At 42.5% G+C, this 18,582-nt stretch overlaps 1 protein-coding gene and 1 non-coding gene across 2 annotated transcripts; one reads left to right on the top strand and one right to left on the bottom strand.

Moving 5' to 3' along the window:
- Positions 1-9,806: 9,806 nt before the first annotated feature.
- Positions 9,807-15,483, bottom strand: LOC129522131 (IQ domain-containing protein F1-like). Its single transcript, XM_055344285.1, has 4 exons — positions 15,475-15,483; positions 11,206-11,316; positions 10,997-11,059; positions 9,807-10,253 (listed from the first exon to the last, which is right to left on the bottom strand). The coding sequence occupies exons 1-4, from the start codon at positions 15,481-15,483 to the stop codon at positions 9,807-9,809; spliced, it is 630 nt and encodes a 209-aa protein (XP_055200260.1).
- On the top strand, positions 13,626-13,729 carry LOC129522639 (U6 spliceosomal RNA). The gene has a single exon (XR_008666939.1). It is a non-coding gene; the product is annotated as a U6 spliceosomal RNA (small nuclear RNA).
- Positions 15,484-18,582: the final 3,099 nt, after the last annotated feature.

Below are 18,582 nucleotides of genomic sequence, written 5' to 3'. Positions count from 1 at the left end.
ATTGACTGAGCCAAATGGCCAGGTCTTTATGCAAGGACTTGGATCAGTCATTGTGGGTGGTATCTGAAGGGCTTGATTTTGGGCAAGGTAGGCCTTTTGCAGCTGGAACAGTCCCTGAAGGGGCTGACAGCTGCTCTCAGACTCCCAGGAGTGGAGGCAACAGGTTCTCCCTTGAGGGGGAGTCTATGTAATTCATCTTCATGTCTACCAAAAGCAAGATCTGTTTAGCTCAGTAGGAGAATAATTTAAAATTTAAAAAAATTTTAAAGAATTATTTATTTAAGGACTCCTGGGTGGCTCAGTGGTTGAGCCTTCAGCTCAGGGCATGATCCTGGGGTCTGGGATCAAGTCCCACATCGGGCTCCTTGAGGGGAGCCTGCTTCTCCCTCTGCCTATGTCTCTGCCTCTCTGTGTGTCTCTCATGAATAAATAAATAAATAAAATATTTTTTAAAAAAGAATTATTTATTTATTTTAGAGAGAAGGGGGGCAGAGGGTGAGGGAGAGGGAGAGTCTCAAGCACTCCCCACTGAGAACAGAGTCCGACTCAGGGGTGGATTCTATAACCCTGAGATCACCACCTGAGCTGAAACCAAAAGTTAGACACTTAACTGACTGTGCCACCCAGGTCCCCCAGGAGAGCATTTTTTTATAGGCGAATATTACTAAGTCACATTTATTGATTCCTAATATGTATGCACTTACTGCCATCTTGTATTGTGCTTTAAATCTATCATTTTTTCTTATGATCTGCTTTCCATTTCCTATTTTTTGTCAGATTGAGTTTTCAGTGAATTTTGAGGTTGGTGAGCTTTTTTTCTATTGTTTTAGAAATTGTGGCTGAGACTGTGAGTTGCTTACCCATATCCACATCCCACTTCTTCCTCACCAAAATAACTGTGATTTCATTGGGGTTTGCAACATGCTCACTTAAGTAAATGACATTTCTCAGGCTCCCTTGCAGCTAGAGTGGTCATATGATACTCACTGGCCAATGAGATGTCACTGAGTGTTTTTTTCTGGAAGGCTCTTTAAAAATGCAAATGGGTCCTTTTAGTCATTTTACCTTCACTCTCTTCTTCCTTTAAAAGTAGACATGACAGGGATCCCTGGGTGGCGCAGCGGTTTGGTGCCTGCCTTTGGCCCAGGGCGCGATTCTGGAGACCCCAGATCAAATCCCACGTCGGGCTCCCGGTGCATGGAGCCTGCTTCTCCCTCTGCCTATGTCTCTGCCTCTTTCTCTCTCTGTGTGTGACTATCATAAAATAAAAAAAAAGTAGACATGACAGCCAGCACTTTGATAACCACTTTGAGGGCATGAGGACAAGGCTCACATCCCTAAGATAGTGAGGGGGAGCAGATGAGAACATAGTAGCTTAGTTCCATGTACCAAGCCTGGACTGTCCATGCTTAGATTTATGTGATGTAAAAACAAACCAGTGGTTTGTTTATCTCATCATATTTTAGATTTGTTTTTGCTGAACATAAGTTCTAATTTATATAGAAGTTGTACACCTTATTCCTTTTCTTCTAGTACTTAAATTCATTTTAACACTTTCACTTTAAATTTTATATGGTGCAGCACCTGGGTGACTCAGTTGGTTAAGCATATGCCTTTGGTTCAGGTCATAATCTAAGGGTACTGGGATGGAGCCCCATGTTGGGCTCTCTGCTCAGTGGGGAGTCTGCTGCTCCCTCTCCCTCTGTGACATCTCTTATTCTGTCTCTCAAATAAATAAAAATAAAAGCTTTAAAAAATTTTTAAAGATAACTCTTTCTAGCAAATCAGTACCTATCACTTCTACCCCAAAGCAGGCAAGAAATTCAGCCCAATTTTCTTTACTTCATCCCTGCCTCCAGCATCCTCTCATGTTGGTATCATCTGATAAAGTACACATTTTTTTTGGTAGAAAAATCTTGCTTGTCACAATAAGTTTTACTGATGTCTATACTCATCACTACTTCTTACATCGCTCTCCTGGATTCACTTTTCTTTGTCATGAAATTCATTTCCCAGAAATACTTTCAGAGACTTTTGATGTAAACTTTTTTTTAAGTCGACTCTACATCCAGCGTGGAGCCCAATAGAGAGCTTGAACGTATGGCCCTGAGACTAACACCTGAGCTGAGATCAAGAGTCAGACCCTTAACCGATTGAGCCACCCAGGCACCCCTTATGTAAACTTCGAACCAATAAAAATGTCTTTCACTTTGCCCTTAGGTGGCAAACACTTAAAAAACACTGGCAAACAACTTAAATGTTGTTGTAGGTGGTATATCATTCAATGCTTATTACATTTCTTTTCTTTCAGAACACTGAGGATGTCACTCCACTTTCTCCTCATACCCAGGGTATGTGCTGAGAGATGTCAGTCTGAAACTTATCCCTGAGTGGGTAGTTTGTGGATTTTTTTCCCTCTTCAAATGTTTACATATATTTATATTCATCAGTTATGAGGTTGTGCTGCGACCTGTTTGAAGCACCATCTGTTTTCCTTCACCTTTTTTAGGGCAATTGAGCCTCTTTAATGACTTCTGGGAAATTCATTAATGCCTTGAAGGTTTCTATTCTTCATCTCTGTGCTTCCTTTCTCAGAAACACTAATTCAACCATGACTAGAACTTATGGATGGGTGCTCCATTTTTAAACTTACCTTTCTTTAACCTTTTCAGTTTTCTGCATCTTTCCCTTTTCTGCTGCATTTCAAGAGGAGCTCTTTTGTCAAAGTTTCCACTCATTAACTTTGGTTATGTCCATTCTGCTATTCATCCCATCTATCAAATTCGAATTTTAACACTGTTCCTTTCTAAGATCCATAAATAGCTCTTTTTAATAATGGTTTGTTCTTTTATGGCTAATATGTCTCCTCCCATCCACTGAGAATATTAATTTCACTTCTTTAAGTCTTTCCCTTAGCCATTGTGTTCTGCGCTGTTGAATTTAGGGATGCTTTTTCATGCAGTTGGTTTCATCTTGGTTGGGTATTCATCTTTGTTTTGCGATTTTTGTCTGTTGATTGATTTCCGTGTCCACAGATTGCAAGAGAGGTACAGGATAGGCTCTTATGGTGGGTGGTCTCCTGGGCAGGAGTCCTGCTGTGCAAGGGTGTCACCTGGCATCAGGCCCTTCCACAGCTCCCAAGACCAATCACAGCTCCTCCCTGGAGATAGGCCCTCTCTTGCCAACCACATAACTCAACTAGAGTTGGCTACTCCTCCTATGGTTATATCCAATTAGCCCCTACGGTGGCCAACAACCTCTGCAGCCTCCTGAACCAGCTCCTTCCAAGCTTGGCAAGACTGCATGGACATTCTCTTCTTTTATAGGAGATCTTTTTCTAGAGCTTTGAAATATTTTCTTTCAGTGTTTTCACATCTACCTTCTGTCCTTTAAGGAGTCCACATAGTTTCTGTCCATTGAAGTTCCCTTCCTAAATTTTTAGGTACTATTAGAAATATTTTAATTTTTTTTTATGATAGTCACAGAGAGAGAGAGAGAGGCAGAGACACAGGCAGAGGGAGAAGCAGGCTCCATGCACCGGGAGCCCGATGTGGGATTCGATCCCGGGTCTCCAGGATCATGCCCTGGGCCAAAGGCAGGCGCCAAACCACTGCGCCACCCAGGGATCCCCTATTAGAAATATTTTAAATAAATATATTCTTTTTCTGTTATTCTTATGAGTTTATACCAAGAGAAGGAGACTTGAGCCTGTGTGGAATATTTTCATCTATTTTTTCATGGACATTTTTTTCAGTTTTCTTTATGGTTATGTTTCCTTGAGGTTTGAGGTAAAAATGTTGAAGCAGATTTTAGTAAGTGACTGACAGTTTTCTTCTGCAGATGGTTTATCTCTATTTTTAAATGGAAATTTTAGTTTCCTCTCTTCCTTGCTTTCACTTTATTCCCTTTCCTTCCTGAATAATTTAGTCTGAAAGTCATTAGGCTGGGCAATGCAACATAGGTATACCAGGGCAAGAGATATTTTGACACAGAACAGGGCATGGATCCCAAGAGAGTGAAGAAGGTATTGGCAGAAGAAGGCTTCCCAGTTTGGATCCCAGGGAAGGTGAAAGGAGTCTGGACACAGGGGTTCAAGGATATGGCAACAGTAGGTATCATACCATGGGCCAGGTGAAGAGGGCATGCCTAGTGGTATAGGAAGCCAGAAACGCTAGCACAGCAAGGAGGATATCTGAAGACATCAAGAGAGTGTCCCATTTGGTGAGAAGGGCATTCATACAGGACAGCAACCAATGAGTGATACATAAAGAGGATAATGGCCCAGCAGGGTGTTAGAGATCAAGCAGAGTGAAGACAATGTCACATAGCCAGCAGCAGCCATGGAAGATTAGTTACATACAGAGGAGATCAGATAAGAAAATTTATTAAGTATGGTACTGGCACAAAAACAGACACATAGATCAATGGAATAGAATAGAGAACCCAGAAATGGACCCTCAACACTAGAGTCAACTAATCTTTGACAAAGCAGAAAAGAATACCCAATGGAAAAAAAGTCTCTTCAACAAATGGTGTTGGGAAAATTGGACAGCCACACGCAGAGGAATGAAACTGGACCACGTTCTTACACCATATGCAAAAATAAACCCAAAATGAATGAAAGACCTAAATGTGAGACAGGAATCCATCCAAATCCTAGAGGAGAACACAGGCAGCAACCTCTTGGACCTTAGCCCCAGCACCTTCTTGCTAGACATGTCTCCAAAGGCAAGGGAAACAAAAGCAAAGATGAACTATTGGGACTTCCTTGGAATAAAAACCTTTTGCACAGCAAAGGAAACAGTCAACAAAACTAAAGGGCAACCGATGGAATGGGAGAAGATATTTGCAAATGACATAGCAAATAAAGGGCTTAGTAGCCAAAGTCTAGAAAGAACTTATCAAACTCCATACCCAAAAAACAACCCTGTGAAGAAATGGGCAGAAGACATGAACAGACATTTCTCCAAAGAAGACATAGCAAACACATGGGCAACAGACACATGAAAAAATACTCAACATCACTCGGCATCAGGGAAATACAAATCAAAACCACAATGAGATACCACCTCGCACCAGTCAGAATGGCTAAAAATAACAATTCAGGAAGCAACATATGTTGACGAGCAAGGGGGCCTCTCTTACGCTGTTGATGGGAATGCAAGCTGCTGCAGCCACTCTGGAAAACAGTATGGAGGTTCCGCTCCCTTCAAGGAGCCTGCTTCTCCCTCTGCCTATGTCTCTGCCTGTCTCTGTGTGTCTCTCATGAATAAATAAATAAAATCTTAAAAAAAAAAGGAAAAAAGAGAACTACCCTATGACCCAGCAATTGCACTGCTAGGTATTTACCCAAAGGATACAAACCTAGTGATCGAACGGGCACATGCACCCCAATGTTTATAGCAGCAATGTCCACAATAGCCAAAATACGGAAAGAGCTCAGATGTCCATCGACAGATGAATGGTTAAAGAAGATGTGGTATAGGGGCATCTGGGTGGCTCTGTTGGTTAAGCATCTGCCTTTGGTTCACGTCATGATCCCGGGATCCTGAGGTTGAGCCTGGTATTGGGCTCTCTGCTCAGCAGGGAGTCTGCTTCTCCCTCTGCCCCACCCTCTGCTTGTGCTCTTGCTCTCTCTCTCTCAAAAAAATGAAATTTTAAAAAAGAGAAGATGTGGTGTGTATACACAATGGACTATGACTCAACCATCAAAAAGAATGAAATCTTGTCATTTGCAACAACAGGGATGGAACTAGAGGGTATTATGCTAAGTGAAATAAGTCAGTCAGAGAAAGACAAATACCGTACGATTTTACTCATACATGGAATTTAAGAAACAAAACAGATGGACATAGATGAAGGGAAGGGAAAAATAAAATAAGATGAGAACAGAGAGTGAGGCAAACCATAAGAGTTGATGAACTCTAGGAAACAAACAGGGTTGTTGGAGGGGAGGTAGGTGGAAGGATGGGGTAATTGGTTGTTGAGCATTAAGGAGGGCACTTGATATAATGAGCATTGGGTGTTATGTGCACCTGATGAATCATGAAATTCTACCTCTGAAACTAATAATACACTATATGTTAACTGAATTCATATAAAAATTTTTAAAGAAAATTTATTAAGTAAAATGGAAGCCAGGTGTCTTAATCTTGGAAACAGGGATCCCTGGGTGGCGCAGCGGTTTGGCGCCTGCCTTTGGCCCAGGACGCGATCCTGGAGATCCGGGATCGAGTCCCACGTCGGGCTCCCGGTGCATGGAGCCTGCTTCTCCCTCTGCCTCTGTCTCTGCGCCTCTCTCTCTCTCTCTGTGACTATCATAAATAAATAAATTTAAAAAAAATTTAATCTTGGAAACAGAAGGTACAAATAAAGAAAGGAAAAAAACTAGAATGAACTCTTTGATTTTAGATTGGGATTAGAGATATCAGCATCAACTCATACATTGCAATATAGATGATAGCAATGTGTGCTATGTGTATGCACAAACGTATATTCCTTATCTCTGTCCACTGAGAGGCCTGGGACCAGCAGCGCCCCAATAATGATGAACACACCTTGCTATGCTCTGCTGGGCCACTCCACTGCTCCCCAAATTTGCTGTTTTTCCCTGGCTGCCAGTTTTTCTTTCACTATTTTTTTTATTGCAGTTCAATTTGCCGACATATAGCATAACACCGAGTGCTCATCCCGCCAAGTGCCCTCCTCAGCGCCCATCACCCAGTCACCCCCACCCCCCCGCCCACCTCCCCTTTCCACCACCCCTTGTTCGTTTCCCAGAGGTAGGAGTCTCTCATGTTCTGTCTCCTTCTCTGATATTTCCCACTCATTTTCTCTCCTTTCCCCTTTATTCCCTTTCACTAATTTTTATATTCCCCAAATGAATGAGACCATATAATGTTTGTCCTTTTCTGATTGACTTACTTCACTCAGCACAATACCCTCTAGGTCCATCCACATCAAAGCAAATGGTGGGTATTTGTCGTTTCTAATGGCTGAGTAATATTCCATTGTATACATAAACCACATCTTCTTTATCCATTCATCTTTCGATGGACACCGAGGCTCCTTCCACAGTTTGGCTATTGTGGACATTGCTGCTAGAAACATCGGGGTGCAGGTGTCCCGGCATTTCACTGCATCTGTATCTTTGGGGTAAATCCCCAGCAGTGCAATTGCTGGGTCATAGGGCAGGTCTATTTTTAACTCTTTGAGGAACCTCCACACAGTTTTCCAAAGTGGCTGCACCAGTTCACCTTCCCACCAACAGTGTAAGAGGGTCCCCCTTTCTCCACATCCTCTCCAACATTTGTTGATTCCTGTCTTTTTAATGTTCCCCATTCTCACTGGTGTGACGTATCTTATTGTAGTTTTGATTTGTATTTCCCTGATGGTCAGTGATGCAGAGCATTTTCTCATGTGCATGTTGGCCATGTCTATGTCTTCCTCTGTAAAATTTGTTCATGTCTTTTGCCCATTTCACGATTGGATTGTTTGTTTCTTTGCTGTTGAGTTTAATAAGTTCTTTATAGATCTTGGATACTAGCCCTTTATCTGATAGGTCATTTGGCTGCCAGTTTTTAAGGTGAGTGTGACCACTTTCCTTGTTTGGTTGCTGAAGCTGAATTTTTATGGCACTTAACACTTGCACTAAAAGATGAGAATCAGCCCCACTTTACAGCCGAGAAAACTAGGACTCAGAGAGGTAAAATGACATGTCCATAGCTACACAGCAATGAGTGATGGAGCAAGGGATCCGATCTAGGCTGTTTGGCTCCAAAGTCCTTGCTTTTTACTCTGAGACACTGAACATAAAACAGAAAGGTAGGCAAGGAAAAAGGAGACAAATCTTTCAAAGAGTGACAGACCAGGACCTGTGTGAGACACAGGAGCAGGATATGGAAGGACAGAGCAGGAAATACAGAGTTCATGCTCCAGTGCAAGCCAGAGAGCTGGAACATAAGACTGCCAGGCAGCATCTCTGAACCTCTGTAAGCTGAAGAACTAATTTGTCAGGGCAGAGTAGAAGGAGCAGGACCAGACATAGGGCTTCTGAGCTTGCAGTCTGGATGGAGAATAACCCAAGACCCCGGGACTCTGTCTACGGAAAACCACAGGATAGCAGTGCCCTGATGGGCAGAAGGACAGCCTAACCTTGATCTCTTAATCTCTTAACCTAGGCCCCAATCCCACCCCAGGTGGCATCTTTTCATAGGAAGTGACTGTCAGTTCCAGCAGGACCAACCTCTGCTTAGACTGGACCTGGAGACCGGGTGAGGGACACATGGTCAATCCTTCTCAATTCTGGATCTGTAAGATGCTAGGACTTGACACTCACTAGAGGGTTTTGCTAGCAGTAGAGTGCCTTGTTTCCCATCTCTACCATGATTGTGGAACCTCCCATACCCACCAGATTTGAAGGGATTGAATCCTAGTCTCCATTTGGGGCTGGAGGTTGAGGGACAGCATCTGAATTAGGAATGAGGACTGGGGCTATGCACTCTAACAATGTCCAGTTTGGGTCTCAGATTCTGACTTGGAGGCCATGTATGAGGATTCAGTTCCCAGTTCAGCAGGGAACTCTGAAGGAGGCCATTGAGAGGACATGACTACCCATCCACTTACAAGCTGGACCCAGGCAACTGAAAGTTCCTCACCTCCTCCCTCCTCCTTGGAATATGAATGCCACCCACCATTCCACAGTGAGAGCCATTTTCAAGGATACAGCCTTGAGAGAGCATTGTGGTTTTGAGAACATGTGGACAGTATATGTGACTGAAGCTTATTAAGGCCTCTATATAAATTTTAAGATTCTGGCAGGAAAGGGGCTCCTGGGTGGCTCAGTAGGTTAAGCAGCCAACTCTTGGTTTCAGGTCAGATCATGATCTCATGGGTCATGGGATAGAGCCCTGAGTTGGGCTCCACACCCAGCAAGGAGTCTGCTTGAAGACTCTCTCCCTCTCCCCCTCCTCCACTCTCTCTCTCTCTCTCAAATAAATAAATCTTTTTTTAAAAAGGGAGTGGGAACACCTGACTGGGTGGCACAGTGGTTGAGCGTCTGCCTTCAGCTCAGGGCGTGATCCTGGGGGTACCGGGATCAAGTCCCACATCAGGCTCCCTGCAGGGAATCTGCTTCTCCCTTCGGCTACATCTCTGCCTCTTTGTCTCTCATGAATAAATAAATAAAATCTTTAAAAAATAAAAAGGTTCTGGCAGGCGGGTGAAATCTCCTCACCTTGGCCACCCAAGACAAGCCTCATACGTAAGTTCACTCGCTTATTAAAACTGTCACCTGCCAATCTGGAATGGCCGGCCTCCTCCTTCCATCTCTCCTTGCCCTCTGTATATGGGGCCAGTTCATGAACTGATGCGAGCCACAATCACAGAGCTTGGGGTGGATGGGTTCCTCTCAATCATGGGGGTAAGAGAACAAGCCCTGAGCAACTACAACTGGGTGGGTGAATTCCTGACAAACGTGCTGCCATTACTGTCACTAACCACTTCCCTCCAGACCTCTATTATATGCAACCTTGGGGAGGGGCACCATTTACATGAAGGATGCTCCCTTCATTAGCCAACATGGCAGATCTGTTCCACCAACTTTTCTACTTATGGCAGACCTTGCTAATTAATCAGTCTCTGCTGAGTCTGGGCAAAGCTTCAGAATCCTTCCCCTCAAATAAACTTGGGGCCTCGGACAACCCCTACCCATTCCTCAGTGTTAGCATATGAAATGCTAAGTATCTGCCATCACTTGCCCTGACCTCCTGGAACTTGTGAAACAGAGAGGCAGGGGGAAGACCACTTCACTGCTTTATTGGGAGGGGAATACACTCTGACACAATGCAAGGCCCTGAGCCCATCAAGATCTCTAGCTCGAGATGCAGCTGGTTGGCAGTGACTCTGTAGTGTCCCTTGATGAAACCCCGGGAAGCACAAGAATGGCACCTCCAGTAAGCCTGGATAATTCGGGCAGCATTGAGCAAACGGCAATAGCGCCTATGAATGCGCCACATGCGGACCCAGGACTGCAGCTTGACTGCTGCCCACTCCTTCCGTGTAAAGGTTTCCAATGTTGCACGCCGCCTCCTCTCCATCAGCTTTGTCAGGATTTGCTTCCACCAGCGCTGAATGACCATCACTCTGATTACTGCATGCAGCAGTGTCCGGCGCACCAGGGTACCCCGCCACCAGGCCTGGATCTTTATGACTTCCGGATCACTGGTAGAGGGCTCATTTTGGTCTCCTGGGATCTTGCAAGAAGAAAGAGGGGACATTCAGAGAATGTTCTCCACCCACATGAGTCCTGGGGCATGCCACAAAGGGACCCTGATTCCCTATCAACAATCAGCCCTTCTTCTGAAGCTCAGGAGCATTGGACAAGGCACTGGCTGGAACCAGAAGATCAGGTAGGTGTCTTGTCTCTACCACTCTCTGGTTAATGGACATGGAGCCAACATGTTGACCTCTGAATCTCAAAGTCCCCATCTATAAAATGGGAGTACATCTGTCCTGTCTACCCAGTTTTATATGGATCAACTTGGCCAACCTAGGGCAAGAAAACCATAATCTATGGAGCAAAGAATTACATGTTCCACCTGCATGTGTCCAACTGATCAGGACCTAAGATCCTTCCCTTCAATCCCACCCACTTGCTAGAGAAGTAACATCATTTTCTAATCCTGTCCTTTCATCCTTGACTCCAGATCCAAGTCACAACCTGCTCTCTTCCTCTTCCATGTTACAGTATTATTTCCCCCACCCTATAAAGTTGTACCTTTTATCTCTTCCCCATCCTTATTTTTCTTGACTTTCACACTTTGTCTTAATTAATGAGCAAACATACTTGCACAAGCTCAAATACACACACACACACACACACACACACAAAATTGATTAAGCCCAGCCTCCCATACATTGCCCATTCCATTCCACAAACACAGCCTCTAGATCCCCAGCCCCAGCCCTGTGTGGTCTTGGGGGAGGGGGCTCATACTTCTTTAACTTCCTTATTAGCATCCTCCACTTTCTTTGTCTCCTCTGTATTTATATCATCAGCCTGAAAAAGAAATGGGGAAAGAGAACAAACAAGAATGAGTTTATTCCTGTTCTTAGCTCTAGATCATGCAAAAAAAAAAAAAAAAACAGTAGCCACAAGGACTAAGACACAAGGTCCAGAGACATCCAAATCAGGGTTCCTCCTACCTCCACCTTATTCTCTGAGGCCAGTGGTTCTGAGGCTAAATCGGTTGGTTCCTCTTCCTGCTGAGGCTTATCTTCAGGGAGTTCACCAATATTTTCAGGCTGGTCCTTCCCCTGAAATCAGCAGTTAGGGAAAAGGCAACAGTAAAGTTGCCCTCCTTCCCTCTTCATTTAGTATCCCACACATTCCCAACTTCTGGGACTTCCCAGAGTATTCACATGCCAGAGAATTCCTTCATCCTGAGAGATCTATGGACACATCCCTAAAAAGCCTGGATTGTCTGTCTCTTTTACTCACCATTGGTCCCACATGGATTGGGGTGTAGATGGTTCAAATCCCCTCAGGTCTGTGTTCCTCTAGCCATGGATGGGTAGATAGAGTGGAAGGGAAGACCTATGATGTCATAAAGGCAGCTATGACTCAGGCACAAGATAGTTGAGCCACCAGTAGTTGAGCTCCCTCCAAGGAAAAGACAAAAGTGTTGTGCATTCTTTTCTCCTGGAAATGGCCAAAGGTCTGAATACCAAAGCAAGACACCAGAAATGCTGGCCCATTGATGTAAAGGTGTGTAAAAATAACCAGTCATTGGTAATAGTCCCAGTTGGTAGACTTAATATATTTTCTTAAAGATGTTATTTATTTATTCATGAGAGACACACACAGAGAGAGGCAGAGACACAGGCAGAGAGAGAAGCAGGCTCCATGCAGGGAGCCCGATGTGGGACTCAATCCAGGGACTCCAGGACCATGCCCTGAACCAAAGGCAGACACTTAACCACTGAGCCGCCAGGGCATCCCATATTCCCAGTTGGTAAACTTGAGAATTGATTTAAGTTGAACTCAATCCCGGGTCTCCAGGATCATGCCCTGGGTGGAAGGCAGGCGCTAAACTGCTGAGCCACTGGGGCTGCCCCTAATTTAAATTTTTAAAAAAGATGGCATCAGTAAATCCTTACCTATCAGTAAGTACTTTAAATGTAAGTGGGGGGCAGCCCCGGTGGCGCAGCAGTTTAGAGCCTCCTGCAGCCCAGGGCGTGATCCTAGAGACCCTGGATGGAGTCCCACGTAGGGCTCTCTGCATGGTGCCTGCTTCTCCCTCTGCCTGTGTCTCTGCCTCTCTCTCTCTCTCTCTCTCTCTCTCTCTTTGTGACTCTATGAATAAATAAATAAAATCTTAATAAATAAATAAATGTAAATGGGTTAAATTCTCCAATCAAAAGACATAGAGTGACTAAATGGACAAAACAAAAATGACCCAAGTATACCCTGCTTTACAGAGACTCACTTCAACTTTAAGGATACCATATAAGGGATGCCTGGGTGGCTCAGCAGTTGAGCGTCTGCCTTTGGCCCAGGGCATGATCCTGGGGTCCTGGGATCAAGTCCCACATCAGGCTCCCTGTGAGGAGTCTGCTTCTCCCTCTGCCTATGTCTCTGCCTTCTCTCTGTGTCTCTCATGAATAAATAAAATCTTTTTTTTTTAAAAAAAAAAAAGGATACATACCATATAAGCTAAAAGTGAAGGGATGGAAAAAGAGATTCCATACAAATGGAACCAAAGACTTACATTATCTGATTTCAAGACTTAACTGTCTTGGGATCCCTGGGTGGCGCAGCGGTTTAGCGCCTGCCTTTGGCCCAGGGCGCGATCCTGGAGACCCGGGATCAAATCCCACATCGGGCTCCCGGTACATGGAGCCTGCTTCTCCCTCTGCCTGTGTCTCTGCCTCTCTCTCTCACTGTGTGCCTATCATAAATAAAAAAAAATAAAAATAAAATAAAAAAGACTTAACTGTCTTGAAAGACTATAAAGTTACAATAATCAAGACAATGTGGTTTTAGTGTAAGATGATACAAACAGATCAATGAAACAGAATAAAGAAGTCAGAAATAGACGCACGTTTACACAATGTATTGATTTTTTTTTAATCCAGAAAATTTAGTGCAGAAAGGAAATGCATCTTCAATGGGGGGGGGGGATCTTGACCCTTATCTGAAATTATAGACAACACACACTCACACAGGATGGGTCATAGGCCTAAACAAAACTAAAGCTAAAACTGTAAAGCTTGTAGAAGAAAACCCATGAGAATTATTTTGTGACCTTGGAGTTGACAGTTTCTTAGACATGACAGAGAAAACACTAAGTATAAAAGATAGAATGATTTCATCCAAATTAAAACTGTCTTTTCACCAAAAGACAGCATTTTTAAAAGTCTGCTAGGGAGCTCACTCCAGCAGCACATATATTAAAACTGGAATGAGGGATCCCTGGGTGGCGCAGCAGTTTAGCGCCTGCCTTTGGCCCAGGGCGCGATCCTGGAGACCCAGGATCGAATCCCACGTCGGGCTCCCAGTGCATGGAGCCTGCTTCTCCCTCTGCCTGTGTCTCTGCCTCTCTCTCTCTCTGTGTGACTATCATAAATAAATAAAAATTTAAAAAAAAAAACTGGAATGATACAGAGAAGATTAGCATGGCCCCTGTGCAACCATGACACACAAATATCTGAAATGTTCCATATTTTTCAGCATGGTGACCAAAGTCGACAAGACTATATGGTGAGTTTGAAAGTTGCTAAGAGAGTAAATCTTAAAAATTCTCTTAAAACTGACTGGGTGGCCCAGTCAGTCAAGCGTCTGGCCAGCTCAGGTCATGATCTCAGGTACTTGGGATTGAGCCTCACATCTGCACTCCATCCTCAGCAGGATGTCTGCTTGTCCCTCTGCCTCTGCCTCTCCCCCTACTTGTTCTCTCTTTCTCTCAAATGAATAAATAAAAACTTTCCCAAAAAAAGTTATCTTAAGAAAAAAACCCTCTGTAACTGTGTAGTGATAGATGTTAACTAGACTTACTGTGGTAAGGATTTTGCAATATATACAAATATCAAATCATGCTGTACATCTGAAACTAATATAATCCTGTATGTCAATTATACCTCAAATTTCTAAAAGGTCAAAAAAAATTTTTTTAAAGGTCACACACAGACTGAGGAAAAGAACATTTGAGAGAGAGAGAATGTATATATTGTGTATATATACATTATACATATACATATATACATATACATATGTATGCATTATACATATACAAAGATGTCATATCCTGGCTAGAACTTCTGCAACTTGAGAATAAAGATAAGAAACCCAATAAAAATGTCCAAAGACTTAAATCAATACTTCATAAAAGAAGATATACAGGGGCACTTGGCTGGCTCAGTAGAGCATGTGACTCTTGATCTTGGGGTTGTGAGTTTGAGCCCCATGCTGGATGTAGAGATTACTTAAAAATTAAATCTTTATGGGGTGCCTGGGTGGCTCAGTCAGTTAAACATCTGCCTTCAGCTCAGGGTCATGATCAGACCCACATCAGGCCTGCTTGGCAGGGAAACTGCTTCTTCCTCTCCCATGCCCCTGCTTGTGTGTGCTCTGTCAAATAAATAAAATATTTTTTTAAAAAAAGTAAAGTCTTTTTTTTTAAGGTTTTATTTATTCACGAGAGACACAAAGAGAGGCAAAGACATAGGCAGAGGAAGGAGAAGCAGGCTCCATGCAGGGAGACTGATGTGGGACTCGATCCTGGGACTACAGGATCATGCCCCGAGCCAAAGGCATATGCTCAACCACTGAGCTACCCAAAAAGTAAAATCTTCAGGGGCATCTCAGTAGCTCAGTCAAACATCCAACTCAGCTCAGGTTATGATCTCAGGGTCATAAGATCAAGCCCCACATCAGGCTCCACACATAGGCATGGAGCTTGCTTAAGATTCTTTCTCCCTCTCTCTCTGTCCCACTCCCACCCTCTGTAACCCACCCACCCACCCACACATGAACAGTTTCTCAACTTCATTACTGATTAGGGAAAGGCAAAACTAAAACCACAATGGGATACCACTATTTATCCATTAAAATGGCTAATTTTTTTTTTTTTTTTTTTTTTTTTTTTAGAAACTTAGAACCAGATATTGGCAAAATGGAACAACCAATTTGGAAATTAGTTTGGCTGCTCCTGATAAAATTAAGCATACATCTATTCTGTGACTAAACAATTCCACTAGGGGGCATTTACTCAAGAGAAATGAAAATGTATGTTCACAAAAAAACTTGTACCGGAATGCTGAAAGCATTAAATTTATAACAACTAAATACTGGAGACAAGTCAAATGTCTATAAATAGGAGAATGGATAAATATTATGGATATACTCATAAAATATTATTAAACCATAAAAAGCAAAGAACTAATGATACAAGCAATGATATTGACAGATCTTACAGACATCATGTTGAGGGGGGAAAATCAAACAAAAAACAGAGCATATTGTATAATTCCATATATAAAGTTTGACAACATACAAAACTAACACACAAAACTAACACATGTGATAGAAATCAGAACTGTGGTTGCTCTGGGAATTGGGATGGATTAGAAAAAGGAACAAAGGAACTTTCTGGGGTGATAGAAATGTCCTATACCTTGATGAGGTATAGATTTATGAGATATATGCATTTGTGAAGATCCATTTAACTGAATATTTAACATTTCTTGATTTCACTATACACAAATTATACCTTGATTTTTTTTAATGAAATTAAAGCCATTTTCAGAAAAATAGAAGTCAGAAAACAAAATTGCTAGCAGATTCACACTACAAGAAATGTTAAAGGAAGATCCTAAATGGAAGCCCACATCAGCAGGTAGAAATGATGGTCCAAAAGTAGTAAATGTTGGGCAAATAGAAAAGACCATCTTTTTTTAAGTTTAAAATTTTAATTCCAGGATAGTTAACATACAGTGTTATATTAGCTTCTGGTTTACAATATAGTCATTCAACAATTTTATACATTGCTCAGTGCTCATTACAACAAGTGCACTCCTTATTCCTGGTTATATATTTCACTCCTCCCCCAGCCACTTTTCCTCTGGTAACCATCAGTTTGTTCTCAACATAGTTAAGAGTCTGCTTCTTAGTTTTTCTCTCTTTCTCTCTCTCTTTCTCTCTTTTCCCTTTATTCATTTTGTTTCTAATAATCCAGATGTGAATGAAATCATGTGGCATTTGTCTTTCTCTGATGTATCACGTACCATTATACTCCCTAGATCCATCATGTTTTGTAATGGCAAGCTTTCATGCTTTTTGTGGCTGAATAATGTTCCCTCATGTATATACATACCACATTTCCAAAATTTATTTATTTATTTATTTATTTATTTATTTATTTGAGAGAGAGAGTATGACTGAGAGGGGCAGAGGGAAAGGGAGAGAGAATCTCAGGCAGATTTCATGCTGAGCATGGCACCTGATGCAGGACTTAATCACAAGACCCTGATACCAACCTAGGCTGAAACCAAGAGTCACACACTTAACTGACTAGGCCACAAGAATTCCCACATATTCTTTATTCATTCATCTACTGATGAACACTTGGGCTGCTTCTATAATATGGCTATTGTAAATAATGCTGTGATATAAGGGTGCATATATCCTTTAAAATACATGTGTTTATATCCCTTTTTTGAAATTCTTTATATAAATTCAATTTAGTTAACATATAGTGTATTATTAGTTTCAGAGGTAGAATTTCATGATTCATCAGGTGCACATAACACCCAATGCTCATTATATCAAGTGCCCTCCTTAATGCTCAACAACCAATTACCCCATCCTTCCACCTACCTCCCCTCCAACAACCCTGTTTGTTTCCTAGAGTTCATCAACTCTTATGGTTTGCCTCACTCTCTGTTCTCATCTTATTTTATTTTTCCCTTCCCTTCATCTATGTCCATCTGTTTTGTTAAATTCCATGTATGAGTAAAATCGTACGGTATTTGTCTTTCTCTGACTGACTTATTTCACTTAGCATAATACCCTCTAGTTCCATCCCTGTTGTTGCAAATGACAAGATTTCATTCTTTTTGATGGTTGAGTCATAGTCCATTGTGTATACACACCACATCTTCTCTTTTTTAAAATTTCATTTTTTTGAGAGAGAGAGAGCAAGAGCACAAGCAGAGGGTGGGGCAGAGGGAGAAGCAGACTCCCTGCTGAGCAGAGAGCCCAATACCAGGCTCAACCTCAGGATCCCGGGATCATGACGTGAACCAAAGGCAGATGCTTAACCAACAGAGCCACCCAGATGCCCCTATACCACATCTTCTTTAACCATTCATCTGTCGATGGACATCTGAGCTCTTTCCGTATTTTGGCTATTGTGGACATTGCTGCTATAAACATTGGGGTGCATGTGCCCGTTCGATCACTAGGTTTGTATCCTTTGGGTAAATACCTAGCAGTGCAATTGCTGGGTCATAGGGTAGTTCTCTTTTTTCCTTTTTTTTTTAAGATTTTATTTATTTATTCATGAGAGACACACAGAGACAGGCAGAGACATAGGCAGAGGGAGAAGCAGGCTCCTTGAAGGGAGCGGAACCTCCATACTGTTTTCCAGAGTGGCTGCAGCAGCTTGCATTCCCATCAACAGCGTAAGAGAGGCCCCCTTGCTCGTCAACATATGTTGCTTCCTGAATTGTTATTTTTAGCCATTCTGACTGGTGCGAGGTGGTATCTCATTGTGGTTTTGATTTGTATTTCCCTGATGCCGAGTGATGTTGAGCATTTTTTCATGTGTCTGTTGCCCATGTGTTTGCTATGTCTTCTTTGGAGAAATGTCTGTCATGTCTTCTGCCCATTTCTTCACAGGGTTGTTTTTTGGGTATGGAGTTTGATAAGTTCTTTCTAGACTTTGGCTACTAAGCCCTTTATTTGCTATGTCATTTGCAAATATCTTCTCCCATTCCATCGGTTGCCCTTTAGTTTTGTTGACTGTTTCCTTTGCTGTGCAAAAGGTTTTTATTCCAAGGAAGTCCCAATAGTTCATCTTTGCTTTTGTTTCCCTTGCCTTTGGAGACATGTCTAGCAAGAAGGTGCTGGGGCTAAGGTCCAAGAGGTTGCTGCCTGTGTTCTCCTCTAGGATTTGGATGGATTCCTGTCTCACATTTAGGTCTTTCATTCATTTTGGGTTTATTTTTGCATATGGTGTAAGAACGTGGTCCAGTTTCATTCCTCTGCGTGTGGCTGTCCAATTTTCCCAACACCATTTGTTGAAGAGACTTTTTTTTCCATTGGGTATTCTTTTCTGCTTTGTCAAAGATTAGTTGACTCTAGTGTTGAGGGTCCATTTCTGGGTTCTCTATTCTATTCCATTGATCTATGTGTCTGTTTTTGTGCCACTACCATGCTGTCTTGATGATTACAGCTTTGTAATACAACTTGAAGTCAGGAATTATGACGCCTCCAGCTTTGGTTTTCTTTTCTTTTCTTTTTTTAAGATTTTATTTATTTATTCATGAGAGACACACAGAGAGAGGCAGAGACATAGGCAG

The sequence above is a fragment of the Nyctereutes procyonoides genome, unplaced genomic scaffold, assembly GCF_905146905.1.
Source record: "Nyctereutes procyonoides isolate TBG_1078 unplaced genomic scaffold, NYPRO_anot_genome, whole genome shotgun sequence".
In the NCBI taxonomy this organism is placed as follows: domain Eukaryota; kingdom Metazoa; phylum Chordata; class Mammalia; order Carnivora; family Canidae; genus Nyctereutes; species Nyctereutes procyonoides.
Note: the sequence above shows the minus strand (reverse complement) of the source record. Positions and strands in the feature narration are given on the sequence as shown.